At 59.9% G+C, this 17,708-nt stretch overlaps 1 protein-coding gene across 5 annotated transcripts in view; it reads right to left on the bottom strand.

Moving 5' to 3' along the window:
* Positions 1-13,107, bottom strand: part of TNNT3 (troponin T type 3 (skeletal, fast)) — a 19,112-nt gene extending 6,005 nt beyond the window's left edge. For 2 of the 5 annotated variants that reach the window (XM_011988235.1, XM_011988236.1), the window contains exons 1-8: positions 12,908-13,100; positions 9,785-9,819; positions 9,617-9,630; positions 9,127-9,144; positions 7,562-7,579; positions 5,989-6,003; positions 2,989-3,007; positions 338-383 (exon numbers count right to left, since the gene is read on the bottom strand). In XM_011988235.1, the coding sequence (XP_011843625.1) occupies positions 338-383; positions 2,989-3,007; positions 5,989-6,003; positions 7,562-7,579; positions 9,127-9,144; positions 9,617-9,630; positions 9,785-9,801 (147 nt within the window). In that variant the 5' untranslated portion in view covers positions 9,802-9,819; positions 12,908-13,100. Of the gene's footprint in view, positions 1-337; positions 384-2,988; positions 3,008-3,661; positions 3,686-5,988; positions 6,004-6,220; positions 6,233-7,384; positions 7,406-7,561; positions 7,580-9,126; positions 9,145-9,616; positions 9,631-9,784; positions 9,820-12,907 lie in introns of those variants that run through there. The other 3 variants (XM_011988232.1, XM_011988234.1, XM_011988233.1) reach the window with 3 other exon arrangements.
* Positions 13,108-17,708: the final 4,601 nt, after the last annotated feature.

Consider the following 17,708-nt stretch of genomic DNA (forward strand, 5'->3'; position numbering starts at 1 on the left):
GTGGGTGTGTGGGTGAGTGGGTGGATGGATGGATAAATGGTTGGGTGGATGAGTGGGTGTGTGGGTGAGTGGATGGATGGATAGGTGAATGGGTAGAGCTTATGTGGGTGGATGGATGGATGGATAGAAGGATAGATAGAGGAGAAGGGAAGAGAGAAGTTTAGTTTTAGAGGGATTTCCTCTGGTCCAGGAATAAGTTATGGTAGAATTGTCCGGACCCAGGAGGCCCCAGCTCTGGCTGCTTGGGAGGAAGTGACCATCTGAGGCCTGGCCTGGAGCCCAAAAGCTGGGGTGTGGGGGAATCGTGGCCGTGTTGACCAGAGTCCTGTAAACTTACATCGAAGTCCACTTTCTCCCCTTCTGGGATCTTAGGAGCAGTGAGTCTGAAGAGGAGACAGAGAGGCCCATGAGCAGAGACCCGGGAACCCACCCCAGAGCGTCAGCCTGGCGCTTTCCCCACTGGCCCCTGCTGACCCCGGTGCCCTCCTGCTCTGGCCCCTAGCTGAGGATGCCCCGCCCAGCGGCACGTTTGCCCCGGCTTTATTCTTATGGGGTTTGTAGCCCACCGTCCTGAGAGTGGCTTGAGACCCTCAAGAATGCTTTAGCTTTCAGCGCTGCCATCTGCCTTTCGGCTTCCGGCCGTTGCCAGTGTCACTGCACCCCAGCTACCAGGAGGGCACCTCCGTTTCCTTCTCAAACAGATAAACAGACGCAGCCAGGTCGGGTGAGAAGCTACAGCCACTGTGGGTGGCGGTGGCCTCCCTGGGCAGGAACAGCCACTGCGAGCCTGTGCCTTTCCCCAGCCCCTCTTTCATCTTTCTCTCTGGCGGCCCAAAGGAAGGAGGAGAGGGGGCTGGGAAGAAAGCAATCTGAAGGGGAAGCGAGGCCCCTCTCCGGCTGGGTGTGCAGTCCCCTCCTCTCACCAATACATTCCAGATGCAGCAAAGAGTTAAAACAACAACCATTTTTTTTCCCAACAAACCATAGAAGAAAGTGGAGCTAAATATCAATCAAAAACTGGGGCAGGAAAAGGTTTCCTAAGCTCAGAAGCACCAGAAGGTGCCTCTAAGGGAAAGAAGGCCAGATGACGCCACGCAAATGAAAAACTTATGTATGTGAAAAAAAAAAAAAAAAAAACGGAAAATGGAAAGGCAAAAAAAAAAAAAAAGACTAAAAAAATATTTTCAGCAAATACAGAGAAGACTTATATCCTTATGCAAACTGATGACTAAGAAAACACAGAGATTCTTCCACCAGGAGACAAATGAGCAATGGTCATGGCTATGAGTTCTCAGAGAAAAGACGACCCATCCCAAAGTCAGGGAAATGTTGGCCCCGAGTGACTGTTAGGGCACAAAGCCAAGCAGCCATGAGGTGCCGTTTCTCATCCATCAGAGCCTGCAATGTAAAAGCACGTTCCTGTCCCTGGGTGAGGAGGGTGTGGGACACAGACCCGCTCACATCCCACGTAGGAGACGGCGTTGGCCAGGCCCTTGTGGAAAGCAATTTGGCAGTGGATGTCAAAGCCTTAAGAACATTCATACTCTTTGACCCAGTAATTCCAGTTCTGGGAATGTGGCCTACGGAAATAACCCTAAAGACAGAAAACGCTTTCCAACCGGCGTTATTTATGATAGTAAAATATTGGGGAAAGCCTGCAATAGGGGAATGGTTAGGAAAATTACGGTTTGTCCAATTGATGGAATATTATGTGGCCATTCAAAATATTTAAGAAGACTGTGTAAAAACATGGAAAAATACTTATGAATAGTGCTAAATTTTAAAAAAGCAGAATTCAAGGCTGCAGAGACGGTATGATGTTTGAAAAACAGGGCCGACTTTAAATCTTTTTTTCCAAGCGCTATGCATGGAAAAAAGGAAGAAATAAGGCTTTTTAGTTCTTTCTGCTCTTTTCCACAGTCTGGCTGGCTGGGTGGGAGAGTTATAGATGACGTTTTTTCTTCATTTGACTTTTATATATTTTCCAAATTTTCTTTCATGAGGTGTTTTATTTTCATAATGAAAACACAAACAATTTTTCTAAAATGAGAAAATATCTCGTGATCTGGCATTACTGTACTTAAAATCACTGAAAACTACAGTGCAAAGGATGGGAATATGCCGGCTGTACCCTTCAGATGTTCTCACTCTTCTGAGGATCTGCAGTGCTCCCCAAGTGGGAACCAAAAGTGAGTGTGTGGTAAGACACTGTGAGATTCCACCTCGCACAGAGCAGAGCGCAGGCAAGAGCACTCGAGAGATAAAAGGGTGAATCACGTAGCGAGTGCTGCGGCTGGTGAGCACTGATCAAAAGCAGAAAAGTCAGAAGAGCTGCAGTAAAAAAACAAACCCATGAAGTGCTCACAAGCAGGTGCCATGAGGACAAGATGCTCCGAATTCTGCCCCAAAGGGGGACAGGGGCCCCTGCACGGTGAGCGATTTCGGACACGGTCAAGGTGTCATTCTGAAGTGGGTTTCTGGGGTGAGTCCCCCACCTTTCGCCACTTCTGGACTCACTTTCTTGTCGATTTTCACATCTAGGGCTCTGGGAGTCCTCGAAGTATGGCGGGGCATGATGTGGCCCCCCGAAGGCCATGAGGTGTCGCGGTGGCCCGACTCCCTGCACCCATCACCCTGCCTTCCTTCTTCGACTCTCTCCCTCCCACCTCTCCTCCCTTCTTCTGCGTCAGTAGCCTCCCCCTGCAGGAAGCCCCCTCTTCGTCTGCACCGAATGACCCCGCGCAAAATCACACCCTGCTGGGCCTCCAAGCCCATCTCCCAGGTGACCCTCATCCCTCCCACCCTGTGCTCTGAGCATCCCTCCGAATGCAGGCTCCAGGCATCTGGCCCTGGCCCGCTCCTCCACCCCCACCATGGAACACACTCACTGGGCGCCACACTCACTTGGCCGCCCCCTCCCCAGAACACGCTCGGCGCTGGGCCTGCCGGGACCCCACACTCACTTGGCCGCCCCGACCCCACACTCACTTGGGTCTTGGTTTCTCCTCTGGTCCGCGCAGCACCAGCGTGGGAAGAGGGACACCAGTGTGGGGAGAGGGACACCAGCATGGGGAGAGGGAGAGAGACAGCCTGGGTGAGACTGGGTTGCCTAGGGCCCTGGGGTCCCCCTCGCTGAAAGCCGCCGTCCTTTTCAGCTGGGTGTACTCCCAACCCCCAGAAACAAGAGGGTCCTGTTTCTGCTCTAGGCCTGCAAAAGCCCCTGGCAGGGTCAGAGGGGAAGAACTCAGGGCCTGGGGCCGGGAGGAAGGGTGAGGAAGAGGTAGGGAAGAAATAGGAGCGAGACAGGCAGCATCCTTGAAGGCTGGGAAGAGAGGAGACGGAGGAAAGAGGACAGGGGCCCAGAAAGAAGATGGGGAGGAAAGGGGCTCGGGAGAAAGGGGAGGGGGGCGCTCTGCTCGGGCTCTGGCACTGCTGGCTGGTCCCGCTTACTCCCCCTCCACTGTGTGGCAGAAGCTTGGAGACCCCAGCAGCACGGTGCAGAGCAGCAAGGCCTGGCCCTCTGAGGCCCCCGTGCCGGGGGAAGAGAAAGAGGACAGAGGGAGAGGGAGGCAGGGCAGCGAGAGACCCCAGCCTGTCCTCTTTCCCTCGCGTCGGCTACAGCCAGGGTCCTGCACCTCCAGCGGCGGGGACGGGCCCTTACCTTCCGCGTCCTCCTCTGTGGTGTCTTCCAGGTGGCAAAAGGCACAAGCACACATGCAAGAGAAAAGCCAGCGCAGCTGCGGGAGCGGCGGGCAAGGGGCCTGTGGCGGGCAAGGGGCCCACCCCTCTCACTCAGACCTTCTCTTCCCCAGGGTGCGCCTATGGGGCCCTACAAGTGTCAAGGGGCAACGTTGGGGGCTAAGAGCACTGGGTCTCATCTGTCCCCCTGGTCTGTCCTCTTGGGTCTGGCAGGGCCAACCTTGGAATCTGAGACCCTCCCCACCAAGAGGGAATTGCAGCCGGGGTGGGTGCAGCCCCTTCGCTTGGTGCTTCCTGGAGCCTGACCCCTGCCTGTAAAGGCAGTGTTGCTGGGTGGAACCCAGCAGGCCATGGAATGACTACAGCCCTCAGGCCTCAGGAGCCTCCGCCGGCAACGTGATGTCTAACTCCTTGCTGGTCTCAGCCCCAGGAGCCCCTGCCTGAGCCCAGAATGTCCACCGCAGCCCCCATCCACAGGCCAGGAGCCCAGGCGTGCTCACCCCTGACCTCCCTGGGACCTGCCGTCTGACTGCCACATGGCTGCTGTCCTGAGACTGGGCCCCTTTGGGACCCCCCTGCTATCTCTCCCTGGCTTCTCTGGGGCCTGCCTGGCCTGACCTGGCCACCCTAGTAACGGGCGGCTTCTTTTAGGATACACTCGGCTCCTGGACCTGGGGTGGACCTGGCTGGCCTGGCCTGGCTGGGGCCCAGGACGGGGGTCTGCTGCTGGCGTAGTGGCACCCGCCTGTCCTGTTCCTTCAGTCCCTGCTCTGGGCCTTAGGTAGCAGCAAGGCCATTGACACGCAATGCCCTCGGCCCTCCGAGTCTGGCCAAGAGCTGTCCCCTGCACTTGGCTAAGGCCAGCAGTCCTGGGCCCAGGGGTGGGGGTCCTGCCTTGCCAGTGCCTGGCCCGGGGTGCACTGGTCCTTGAGTCCTCCTTGCTGGCAGATACTTCGGTTGCCTGGGAGCCCCCACCAGAGAGCCCGCCAGCGCTCTTGATTTTGCAAGTGGGCCTGAGGTCACCCGTTCCAGACGCCTTGGGGGACGTGTGCACCGGGAGTGAGCGGTGGGGCATCCTGAGTGCCACAGCCTGGCCAAGGGCCCTGAAGGAACGGCGTGGTGAGGATGATGAATGGGCTGCTGGCCCCGGCCTCCCTGATTTAGGGATTTTGCTGGACGCAGTGCATGGCTGAGGAGCCCCCCCGGGTGGGAAGGCCAGCCAGGGGGGAGGGTGAGGTTGGGTGGGAGGCTGAGTGCTTGTGGGGAGCGACCACACGGCCAAGCAGCAAAGCTGTCCCGCGGCCCTGCCTCCTCCGCTCCTGCTCCACCCTCCCCTGCCGTCTGTCTGTCTGTCCGTCCACTGGCCTCAATGCTGGTTCCAGAGGGACCCAGCGACACTGTCACCCCCATAGGCCATCTCCTGGACCCCTCCCTGCACGGCTGGAGTCCCATCCCCCTCCTAGCGTGTCCCTTCTTGTCCAGGGGCCTCTCTGAGGCTCGAGTCATGCAAGAGCTCAGGCCCAGCAGGGAGGAGCCCCTCAGCTCCACAGCCCGTGAGTGGGGGGAGCTGAGAAACGCTCCCCAGCTGGGGCCCCTGACTTGAACGTGCAGCTCTCTGACCTCCGCCCAGGGGTACGGCCAGCCCCACTGCCAGGAAGGCCAGGCCCACCCAGGGGGCCTCCTCACTCCGGGTGTGTCTGGCTCGGGCCCAGGCAATGGGTGGGATGCTGTGACCTGGCTGCGCCTTTGCACGCATGGCCCCCGGCTGTTTCGGGTCCCCAGCGTCCCCACCTTGGGCCTCAGCCTGCCTTTCTGCTTCACTCCACTTGCCCCTCCACCCTCCCTTCCACCTCACCCCTCCCTACCTTCCCACTTCTGGCTTGCTAACTGGAGCAGGGTGGAGGCCTCTCCCGCGCTCTTCCCACCCCACCCTGGTGGATCCAGAGGGTCCCAGTGGACCCCAGCACAGTCCTCCCAAGGCCTGCTCTGCCTCGGCCTCAAGGCTGGCCACCCCCACCTCCCACCTTCCTGTTGGCAGCCCGGGAAGAGCCTCGTTGTCCCCAGGCTATGGAATCAATGCTCTCTGCCTGGGAGACCCAGGAAAACCTGCACCCCACTGACACCAGCCCTTCCTAAGCCGGGGTCCTCACTCTGTCCCCAGCCCAGAGGCCAGAACCGGTCACGTTGTTGGTGGCAAATGTCACAAGCGGTGGGCAAGAGGGAGGAAGTGAGAGAGGACGGAAGGGAGGACGGGGGCTCTGGCCTGGAGGCTGGGGAGCACCAGCGTACCTTCTTGAACTTCCTCTGCAGAAGCAGCGTCGTGGTGGGCAGAGAGGGCGGGAGGGAGAGAGAACCAGTGTGAGCGGTGGCAGCGCAGAGAAAGGGGGGGTTGGCAGGGCTGAGGCGGTGGGGCGAGCAGGCCAGGCTGTGCAGGGTTACGCGGCCCCTCTTGTTCCTTCTTGGTTCCTGCACCCCCCACATGGCCACATGTGCCCATGTGGCGTTGAAGTCATGCACGTACCTGGTTCATGAACTTCATGGGCTAAGGAGGCCACGGAACAAGAGGCAAAACCGCGGGTCAGAGGTCAAAGGAGAAGGGTCCGAGGTTAATGGAAAAGCGGCCCGTCGCCACTCGAGGCCGAGGGTGGGGCACGTGCGGGGATCGAGCAAGACACAGTCAGAGTTAGCCCAGGCACGGCCACCACCCCAGTCCCATGTCCCCAAACCCTGCTGTCAGCATCTGGGAGCACCCCAGGTGGGGAAACTGAGGTGAGCTGTGGCTCTAGCCCTTGGTAGAGAAGACTCGGTACTGGGGCTGGGCCTTCCTTTGTTTGTCCCCATCCCGTCTGTCCTGGGGTGCCCCTGGAAGGGTGTCTGTGCCTCTGGCCGGGGCACCAAGGCCCATGGGCAAGGTTGTAGCCTGGCCAGGCGGCCCCAGGGGCCCACAAAGGCAGTGCTGGTAGCCCTGGGAGGCAGAGCCACAGATGGGCCATGGAAGGCATCCCCAGGACCCCCATTCCTGCCATCCCAACAGCTGGAGGCCCACTCTTTCTTTCCCTGATGGGATTCTTTCCACCCTCCTAGGGTGCTGGCAGCCCTGGGCACCAATGATGGCTCTGCCTGCTGATCTGGGCATAGAACCCCAGCCCTCCCATCTGCCCCCAGCCTGGGTGCACCTCAAGGGTCTCACAGGCAGAAGGCTTGGGGGGCTGGCGCGGGCACGCACAGGAGGGAGCTGACTGTGCCAGGCTGCAGGGTTCTGCCCGCAACTGCTTTCTCTCCCCTCACTCTGTGGTGTCCCAAGGTGTGGCGGGGGGTCCTGGCCAGGCCCAGGGCTCAACGCTACCACGGGCTCCTGGCTGCTCACCCTGGGGTGGAGGACTAGGGTGGGCCTATGTGTCCCCTCTGCCCCATGCTTGGGGACGCCCTGCTGACCAGCAGCCCAGCCTGGGGAGTCCCTGGCCCTGCTGCCTGGGAGGCTATGGGGAAGGGGGCCCACCCTCGAAACCCCACGCCCTCTCTGGTCAAGCATTGGCCATGGTTAGTGGGTTACATTAGGGCCACATGTGGAGGCCCCTTGGCTGGCTGGTACCTCGTGGCTTCCCCACCCTCTCCCCCACCCCCACGTGGGCTCCAGCCAGGCCCCGGGCCCCACATGGGGACCAGAAGTCCTGTGTCCTCATACCTTCCTCATGGACTTCTGCAGCTGAGGAGAGCCAGGGGTTGCAGGTGGCAGGGGGAGAGAGGAGAGGGTTAGACAGGGGCACACGGCAATCCTTAGAGGCAGGGTGGAGGTCAATGTCGGGTGGGGCAGGAAGGCTGGGGAGTGGGCATGGGGGCCGGGGCCTTGGACCCTACTTACCTTCCTCCTGGGCTTCCTCTGAGAGCCGGAGAAGCCAGGAGCAGAAGAAGGCGGGGTTGGGGGAGAGAGGGAACAGAGACAGTGATTAGAGTGTACTCAGGCCGCACGGACAGGAGGCCGGCTGGCCGGGAGAAGAGGGCCTGGGGCTCGCTTGGCTGGGGTAAAAGATGGGGGTCAGTCCTGCATCTCTGGCCAGCCTGGGGAGCACAGACTCCCACCAGCAGAGCTGGTCACTGTCAGTTGGGCTGGGCCCGGTCCCTGAGAGGGGTTCTGAGGTCCCTCCTACCCTCCCGGGGGCCGGGTATTCCCATGCCTGGAGGCATTTGTGCACAGAGGCCCTTGCTAAGTCCCGCTTTGCAGGTGACGCAAGTGAGGACGGGGACAAAACCCACAGGGCCTGTGGGAAGCCCCGGCTCTGAGTCGTCTGGAAACGAGGCTGGCACCGAGGGGTCTTTGGAGACATGTCACGTGAAGACCCTTCCGTGGCCTTCCGTGGCCTTCCGTGGCCTCCCAGCCTACCCCGTGGCTGCCCCAAGAGAAAAGGTGGCTCCCCAGGGCCACAGTTCCCTCCCAGAAATGAGTCTTTCCACCTTTTCGGGAGAAAAAGAAATGTTTTGCTGACGTTGTTAGGGTAGCCAAGTGTTTTCAAAATATTTTCAAAACATAGCACTTAGGACTCCTCACAGGACAGCCCTGACTGTTAAGGTTTCGTGAACGCGCTCCCCAGTTGAGCGGGTGCCAGGGATTCCAGGGCAGCGTCGTCGGCCTGAGAACTGCCGCCCCGCACGGTTCCCAGGTGCGCCCACGCCCGCCCACGCCTGCCCGGGCACGATGGAGACGCCCACAGACCACACCTGGCCAGCACAGGGAGGGGGCTCCAGGCTCCACCCAGGGTTACAGCACAGGGTAGTGGGTGGTACGGAGGGATGGAGACACAGGGAGACAGAGATGGAGATGGAGGTGGAGAAATGGGGACAGAGAGGCCAAGAGAGACAGAGACTGAGAGAGAGAGGCAGGGAGAGACAGAGACCAAGAGGCTGAAAGATACAGAGACAGAGAGAAGCTGAGAGATAAACAGGCACACAGAGAGCCCAGGGTGCCAAGAGAGATGTGGAAAGGAACTGGAGAGAGATGGAGAGACTCTGAGATTCCGGGAGGGCAGACATAGAGAGGGAGGCTGAAAGACAGCAGCACTGGGCACGGTGGGGCACCCGGTGTTAACGAGAGTGAGGCCCTCGTGACCAGCCCCAGTGAACCCCACACACCACGGCACACGGAGGATGAAGGATAAATGAAGGATCATGAGTGCATATTAATCAATTAAAGAGACAGGGGTTAGTGATGATTTACTGGCTCATTCATCATTAATTAAGTGACAGCCTCATTCATCATTAATTAATGATGAATGGTGATTGTTAATGACTAATGATAAGAGAGATGGATGGTTGATTGATAAGCTCAAGGCGGCCTGGAGCAGCCTGGGGAGGGGTTCTGTGAGTGCCACACGGGGAGGGGGTTAAGTTCTAAGGAGGGGCTGGGGGGCTTCCAGCGGTTGCCGGAATTACCTTCTTCTTCGTACTGCTCTGCATTGGGAAGAACAAAAGAGGGGAACCACGTTAGAAGGGGCCGCCCGTGAAGGGAGGAGGAAGAGGAGGACAGGCCAGTGACTCCCCCTGGCCAAGGGTGTGGAATTGGGGGTCCTCGAGCCCAGAGGAGGTGCTGAGGAAGGCAGAGGCTCTGGTGATGATGGTGGCTTTTGGTGGGCTCGGGGGTCCTGGATGCCCACGTCCCACAGTGGGCATGAGAGAGGCAGAGAGACAGGACCCAGAGCCTGACCTGCAGGCCCCTCAGGACTGTGTGGCCACCCGTCGGGGAAAAGACCCTCGAGGCCCCCAGTCGGACAGCTGTTTTCCGGGGGTCACTCAGAAGGCACCCATGGCATGTAGCCAACGTAGGGCTGCTAAGGGGACACGTGGTATGCACAGTCCAGCCCCCTGCCCAGGTGTGACCCTTCGTTCTAGAGCAGGAAGTAGAAGGAAAATGGGTTATACTTACCCTCCACCTGTTCACTGTGGGGCAGGGAAAGAGAGAGAAAGAAAGAGAGAGGTGGTGAGGCTGGGCTCTGCTTGGACTTGTGCAAGTTAGGGCGTGCTCCAGGCCCACGGAAGCCAAGGGGCCGGGGTCCCGAGCCGGGCGGGGGGTAGCCACCAGCTAGGTACTCACACTTCCTCGTCAGACATGGTGAAGGTGGGTGGTTTCTGCAGAGAGAGATTGAGAGACAGAGAGAGAGAGAGAGAAAGAAAGAGAGAGGATGGAAAGAGAGTTCAGAGCTGCCTGAGCGTAGGGTGGGGGATGGACTCTTGGAGCAGTACTGTGGGGAGACTGCGTGCAGGGTTTGGGGGCCAGCTCTGGCCTTGGACGAGTCCACCTCTTTGGGCCCCCCCTTCCTCCAGGGCTCCTGGCCCCTCCCAGCCCTTGGCGCCCCGGACTCTGTCCCCTCTTCCTGCCTTGGCTGCAGCCTGGAGCTTGGAATCTTGGAGTTGGACGGGATGTTGGAAGGTCGTGGCATCCACCCCCACCCAGGGCAGACATCCTCTCCGCAGCGTCCCCTGAGGAGGGTCATCCAGAATGCAGGGCGTGTGCCGTCCAGCCCGCTCTGGACACTGGAAAAGTCCTGCTGATGGAGCTGAAACCTGTCTCTGGGTATTCTCTGCCCAGTGGGTGTAGGCGGGGTCTCCCTGTGAGCCCCTGGATGACCGAGGCTGGCTCCCCAAGATGGGTAATCTGCTCAGCCTACCGTTCCCCATGAGAACCCCTCCTCCCTGTTTGAGCCCAAAGCTCCCTTCTGTGCCCGTTTTCCTATGGGGTGCTTGGAGTCCCTGGTGTGCCCACCACATCCCTCTGAGGACCCCTCCTCCAAGATCACAGAGTAGGGAAGCTGCTCCGTCTTGTCACCCCTGTCTCCTGAAGACACTGAGGCTGAGCTCCGGAGCACATTGGGTTGGGTCTGGGCTGCTTCCCGTGCACCCCCCCGAGCCGGGCTCTGTGCAAGGCATACTTGGACTGCAGGAGCCCACTGAGAAGCCCCCCCATTTCCCTCCCAGTGGCCGCTTTCCCCAGCCCCGGGGGTGCTCTGGATCTGTCCCTCCGTGCCCGGGACTGGCTGCCCTGTCCGTGTGCGGTGGTGGCTCCAGGCCAGCATGCTGGGGACCATCTCTCTGTGAGCTGGCCACGATGCACACCGGGCGGCCAGGCCTGGGGAGGCTCTGAGCAGCTGCACCGGCATGTTGGCCAGGGTTTTAGAAAACAAAGTTCATTACAACACAGTACAGATCACTCGAAGACAATAGTTACGGTCCCCCCTGGGAGTGCTATATAAGAAAAACACACGTTCATCAGCTAAAAATGCATCTACGTTGCATTGCTGAGGTGGGAACCGTTTTCCAAACCCTTTGTCAAGAATGTTAATTTTCCCAGAGCAACTTAAGCTCCGTGCAAAATTATCCAGCAGATAGCTGTCTTCCAGGCAACGGGGGCCACTTTTCCCTATCCCAGAACCTCTTCCTGAACTCTGCTGCCCCTCAAGTTAAGCCTCTTGTAACTGCCACGGCTGGGCCAGGCTCTCCTCCGTCCTCAACCCCACCAGCCAGTGTTGCCCAGGCCCCCGGCATGACCCAGTCCTGGGCTGCCCACCGACCCCTCGTGCTGTCCTCCTCGCTGCTTCAGGCCCCAAACCCCACAGCCTCCTCTAGGGCCACCCTCTGTATGGAGGAGGGTCAGTGAAAGGAGGGAGCGGAGCCCGGCCCCACCCTGCTGTGCCCACCCCTGACCCTGGCCGGGCTGACACCTGTCGACTGCCGCAAGATGGGGGCGGCGTGGCCCTCGCCTGGAGTGGGTTATTTATAAGGAGCCAGTGGCAGCTGAGGTGTCCAGAAATAGGCAAGACATTTCTGCCCAGAAACCCAAGACGTGGGTGAGGCAGGTGTGACAGCCCAGCCCTCCTTGGCCCGCAGCGGCCCCCTCACCCTCGGGCACCCAGGCCCTCCCCAGCTCCTCATATTTCCCTCCTGTGCCCCCAGGCCAGAGTCACATGGGTGCCCCGACACCCCCAGGCAGGGTGACCTCGAGGCCCACCGACGTGAGGTGGGAAAGGCCCACTCTTGAAGTGGGGAGACTGAGGCATCTGGTTTTCTGCTGAGCGCCTGGAAGCAACACAAGGCTGTTCTGTTCCCCGCAGTATGGCCTGTGTCATCGCCCCTCTTTGGGGAAGGGGCTGGTGGCAGGGGTGTGCTGGGGGCAAGGGACGGCATTTCAACAGCTGAGAAGCAAAGCAGGTGTCCAGTTAGTGCCTGCCTCAGAGGGGCTGCGTGAAAATAACCTATGCGGTCAGGTTCCTTAGGCACACACGTCACCCTTCGCTCCTTCGGAGGTGACGGGGCCAGGGTGGGGTAGGGAGGCAGGAACCACTGCCCCTTGCTTGCTGTGGTCCTGACCATGCCCCCAGACCTGCTGTCCAGCCAACCAACCTATGCCTTGCCCCATGTTCGCCATGGACTTCAGGAGGGGCGCCCAAGGCCTGATCAGACGGCACAAGTCAGGGGGACCATGTCCAGGGCAGGGAGAGTGGGTGGGGGCTCTTAAGAGCACCAGCTCCTCCAGCCTCCAGCCAGGGGGACGCTGTGAAGCCCAGCCCCTCATTCATGCCCCGTCCTGCCCCAGTCCGGCCCCTGTTCACTTCTGTCCTGCACCTCCAGACACTGGCCCCCAAGACTGTGAGGGCTTTAGATGCCCCTGCCCCGATGCAATCCTGGGCTGGCCATACATGAGCCCCTGCCCTCCTGTCCTTGTTTTCGTCTCTACAAAATGGCGGTGTTGGAGGCCCAGGTGCGAGGGCAGCATGGCAAGGCCAGGATGGGCCCAGGCAAATGTCTGCATGGCGGCTGCAAGCAGGCAACCTAAGCCCTGGCAGCGCCCCTGCATGGCCTCTTCCCTGCCACTCACACCCCGCGCCTCTCTGCCTCCTGCTTTCAGGCCACTCCCTAGCACTGGGCGTCCCTAAGCCCCAACTTCTCCCCTCCCGGCCTCCCACACTCTGCCTTCTTCCGTGTCCTCCCGGTGCAGAGACCATCACACCACTGTGTCCGCATCCCACACTCTCCGGACCCTGGAGCAGCCACCTGGGGGCTTGGAGCCACCATGCTTGAAGTTGAGATGCTCGGCACCACGCGGGCCTGGGACCTCGGTGCCCCAGGACCCCAGAGTGTCCCTGGAACAAGGGGCTGTCCACCCGCACGTAGGAGGCCCCATCGGCCCAGGCCCTGGGTGGCCGTTCCTGCCCATACCCACCTGCGGGTTGAGTGTGAGAAGGGCTGGAGCTCCCTGTGGACAGGACCGGCTGCAGGCACTGGCGCCCGGCTCACACCCTCGTGTTATAGTGACATTTGATCTTCCCAGCAGCCCATTGGCCAGTGGCTGGGTGGCCGGGGTGTGTGTGGAGTCAGCGGGGGGGTGGGGGGGCTGTGCCCGTGCAGGCCCCTTACCAAGTATAGGAATAGCCAGAGGAGGAGGATGAAGGAGGCCAGGATGCAGAGGACGTGCTTGGAGAAGGAGGCAAGGTCCCCCCTCCGCCTCCAGGAGGTGTCAGCTGCTATTTTTACTTCCAGCAGCGGGTACATTCTGGATGGGCCGAGGAGGGGAGGAGGAAGGTGTTGGGTGGCCCTGGGGCACAAAGCCGAGGCTCTCTTTGGGCCAAATTGATGTGGGGGTCACCAGAGCCGGGCTGCCAAGTTTCCCATCTCCTTGCCCCTTCTTTCTGAGATGTTCTGTGGGAGTAAACCTTTGTCCAGGAAAAGGGTCTGCACAGCCAGGGTTCCCTCCCGCTACCCAGCCCAATGCCCCAGGCCCTTTGCTGTCTCGCCTAGGGGAGGAAGCACCCTGAGGCCTGGGAGACCCCCCATGAAACTGAGGCCAGGCCCCCATCCCATCTGAGACCCCCTTAGAGGTCAGCTGTGCTTCCCCAGGTGGACGCCACTGGGGCCCACACAATAAGCGGGCGAGGGACATGGCCAGGCTGGCTGCAGTCCGAGTCTGCCATACCTCGCCTGGGGCTGGTGCCATCGCAGGGAGCTATATCTGGAGTTTGCTGGGTGAGGGTCTGGGTCCTCCCTCTAGGCCCTCTCTCACCCCGGGGCCCCGGGACCCTGGGCACTCGCAGTGGCTGTTACCATCTGTGCCAGCGTCTCCCACAGGCTCATGGTGGCTTGTGGAGACTGGTTTTCTTTCCTCAGGGCTCCAGGTGGCACCGTCCGACTAGCAGACACCCTCCCTGGCCTCTGATGACCCCTATGCTGGCCAGTGAGGCCACCAGCTTGGATGGCCCTGCCTCTTGGATCAGGGAAACTGAGGCAACAGGTGGAGGAGAGCAGTCGGGCACCCTGACCGGCCCCCTTACTCCCCTCAGACCCCACAGGCTGAGCGTGGGCGGTGGTGTCTGTGGAACTCTCCGGTTTAGGCACAGGTTGGTTCCTTCTTGGCCAGCGCCCAGGACAGGGGTGAGTCCCGAGAGGCACAGACGAGGTCCCTGTCCTCCCCAGGCTTAGAGTCAGGGACATCAGGTCAACGCGCAGGGGCTCACAGTGCCATGGGGTCGGGCCGGGGGCCTTCTGGAAGGCTTTGGTTGGCACCTCATTCCAGCCCTCCATGGAAGAATGAGGCCGCAGAGCCCAGGGACAGGCAGGGTGTGCCTAAGGTCACACGACAAGGCGGGCTGGCCCCAGGCTGCCATTTCAAAGGACGGGGCCTGTCCCCTGCCTGCCTCCCCCTGAGTGCCGGGCACTGGGAAGGCTCTTGAAGCTGGAGTTGCTGGGAACGTCCCTGTCCTGCTTTGGGTCTGTGGCTTCCTCTGCACTCCACACCTTCCCGCCCCCGTCCATGTCCGCGATGGGCAGGGCTTTGGGGGCCACGTACAACCCTGGCCCCTGGACATCCATGACCAACTTTTTGCCCACTGGGGACATCTGCAGAGCTGCTCCCTCAGAGGCACCTGAGCGGCTTCCTGCAGGTTGGCGGGCCCACCCTGTCCTCTCCCATGGTGGGGCCAACCTCCTTTTCCAGGCTGGCCCTGCCGGCTCCCCTAACGGAGCCCTGAGCGCACCATTGTGGTTACACATGGCTCAGTCCGCAGGCCTGGGAAGCCTGTGCCCACCCAAGTCCTCGCCCAAGCCAGGGGTCCTGAGGGGCGCATCTGAAGGTGGGCATGCCATGGCCCTGCACTGGCCCCGGGTGGCCAGCAGGGGAGGGTGCTGCCCGCCCAGCTCCTCGGGTTTTGGCAGGCACTCTCCGCCCAGCCGGCTGAGGTCAGAAGCACAGGGCAGGTTTTATTTTGGGTATCGGCGACCTCCCGCTTAGGGCGCTGGGCCTGAGGCGTAGCAGGGACTGCACAGAGCAGGCACCAGCGGCCTTGAGGGTCTGCACCAGGTAACCTGCGCCCTGCTGCCATCTGGCCTGACCAGGGTGGTCCGAGAGAGGAGGCAGGGCAGGGGCCACTATAGACCTGGGTGGGGGCACGGCACAAGGGAGGCCCAGCCTGGGTTGGGGACGCATTTCCATGCTGGAGGAGTCTGAGGACGGACCATGGGGCCTTGGCTCTAGGGCAGTTGTTGGGGAATGGGGAAGGTTCTGAAACTGGTGAAAGCTGAGCCAAGCCCAGGGAGTGGGGAGCAGGCTGTGGGAGGGAGGATGACCTCCTGAGTGTCTTGGCTTCGGCTCTCTGCCTGGGTGACCCCCAGATGGTGGCCGGGGTCCCTCAATCTAGGTCCCAGCACCCAGTACGCATGGTTGGGAGTTGTGGAGACCAAGAGGGTCCTGAGCCTCTCCTCATGCCCTGAGCTGACCTGAGTGCCCAAACTGGTTCCAGCCTGAGGCCACTCGGCCCAGTTGTGGGCTCAGACACTGCCAGGCCCAGGACAGGAGCGGCTGACACAGCACTTGGGGACTGAGCTGCTCTAGCCCGAGGTAGCTGCCTCCCCACATGCCTAGTGCTTCTGATTGTGCAGACTAATTGACTCATTCTGCAGAGATGATGGTCGTCTTCTGTGTGGGGCTGGCCTAGGGGCCTGTAGCAAGGGTCACAGGATGTCAGGTGGCTGCTCTGGCAGACAGGACAGAGGTTAAGGGCTTCGTCTGCCATCCCTGGCCAGGGGCCTCATAGGCTGCAGCCCTTTTGAGCCTCCTGACGTCTGCACTGGGCATGGCCTGACCTCCAGGTTTCCAGAGCAGAGGCATGGGGTTGCTGTAACCATGGAGAGGAGGCTGCACCAGAAACACAGCAGGGCTGAGGCTGGGCAGAGCTCAGAGGGACAGGCCCTGGGTCCTTGTCCTCAAGGCTGAGCTGAGGGGTGCGGAGGATCTGACAAGAGGCCAGGGCTGGTCGGGGGCCGGCGGGGGCAGTGGCTGCCTCCTCAGCACTGCTGATCCCAACTACCCCCTGCCCCTGGTGCTGTCCACTCTGCACCCCAGTGCTGAGTGCCCAGCTGCGGCCTTTGGGCCTGCCTCTGCTGGCTGCCCTTGGTCACCGTCCCATCCAGATCGGGTGGGAAAGGAAGGGAGTGCTGTCACCGGGTGGTTCCCCAGCTGGGCAGGGTGGCCTGGATGCTCTCTCAGTGGCTGGGGCATCTGAGAAAGGATGGGGACACATCATCTCCCTTGCGTGGGTGGCGGCTCTGTCGAGGTTTTGCTTTTCTGAACTGTGTGTATTCATGAGACAAGCAGGGTTTGACATGAAACCTTCAGAAAATAGTGGCTGTGAGGAGCCAAGGGAATGGCAAAGTGAAGTCCAGAACATCAGAGTTTGGGGGACCTGCTCCTCAAAGGGGTTTCCCAGACACTGAGGGCTGCAGGGCTGAGTGTCAGGCCCCAGTGCAGGACCTGGGAGAGGAGGGACAGGAGGGAGGATGTCCCCAGGCTGTCTGCTGTTTCACAGTTGTGCATTCGTCCACCCATCTATTCATTCCCATGCATTCACTCTCACTTTCACTACTTCCTTTCCTTCCTTCCTCCCTCCTCTTCCATCATCCATCCCTCTGTCTGTCCATCCCTTCATCCACCCATACATCACCTACCCATCCACTCATTTATCCCTCCATTTCATCCATCCCTCCCGCCATCTGTCCATCCATCATTAGTCTATCCATCCATTCATCCACCCATATATCTATCTATCTACCTATCTATCTATCTATCTATCTATCTATCTATCTATCTATCTATCTATCTATCCATCCATCCATCCATCCATCCATCCATCCATCCATCTATCGATCCATCCATCTCTTCATCCATCCATCTACCCATTCATGCATCCATCTATCCCTCCATCCATCCCTCCCTCCATCCCTTCATCCACCCACCCTTCATCCATCCCTCCTTCCCTCCATCCATCCATCCATACATCCACTCATCCATCCACCCACCCACCCACCTACCCATCCACTCATTCATCCCTTCTTCCATCCATCCTTCCCTCCCTCTGTCCTTCCAGGCATCCATCTCTTCACCCATCCATCCACCCACCCATCTACCCATCTACTCATTCATCCCTCCATTCATCCATCCACGTATCCATTCACTCACTCACTCACCTATCTATCCATCCATCCTTTCATCCATCCATTCATCTACCCACCCACACATCCATCCCTCCATCATCCATCCACCTATCCATCCATCCGTCCATCCACTCATCCATCCCTTCATCCATCCGTCCATCCATCTACCCATCCATGCATCCATCCCTTCATTCATCAATCCCTCCAATGCATCCACCTATCCATCCATCCAACCACATACCTATCCCTTCATTTATCCCTCCTTCCTTCCATCCATCCATCCACCCAGCCACCTACCCATCCATCACTCATCCCTCCCTCCATCCCTCCCTCCCTCACTCTGTCCATTCATCCAGCCATCCTTTCATCCATCCATCCACTCATCTACCCATTCACTCAGACATCCCTCCATTCATCCATCCTCCTATCCATTCACTAACCCATCCATCCATCCAGCCAGCCAGCCAGCCAGCCAGCCAGTCAGCCAGCCATCCTCCCACCCACCCATCCATTCACTCACCTATTCACCCACTGATTCATCC

Source organism: Mandrillus leucophaeus, unplaced genomic scaffold, assembly GCF_000951045.1.
Source record: "Mandrillus leucophaeus isolate KB7577 unplaced genomic scaffold, Mleu.le_1.0 Scaffold325, whole genome shotgun sequence".
Classification (NCBI taxonomy): Eukaryota; Metazoa; Chordata; class Mammalia; order Primates; family Cercopithecidae; genus Mandrillus; species Mandrillus leucophaeus.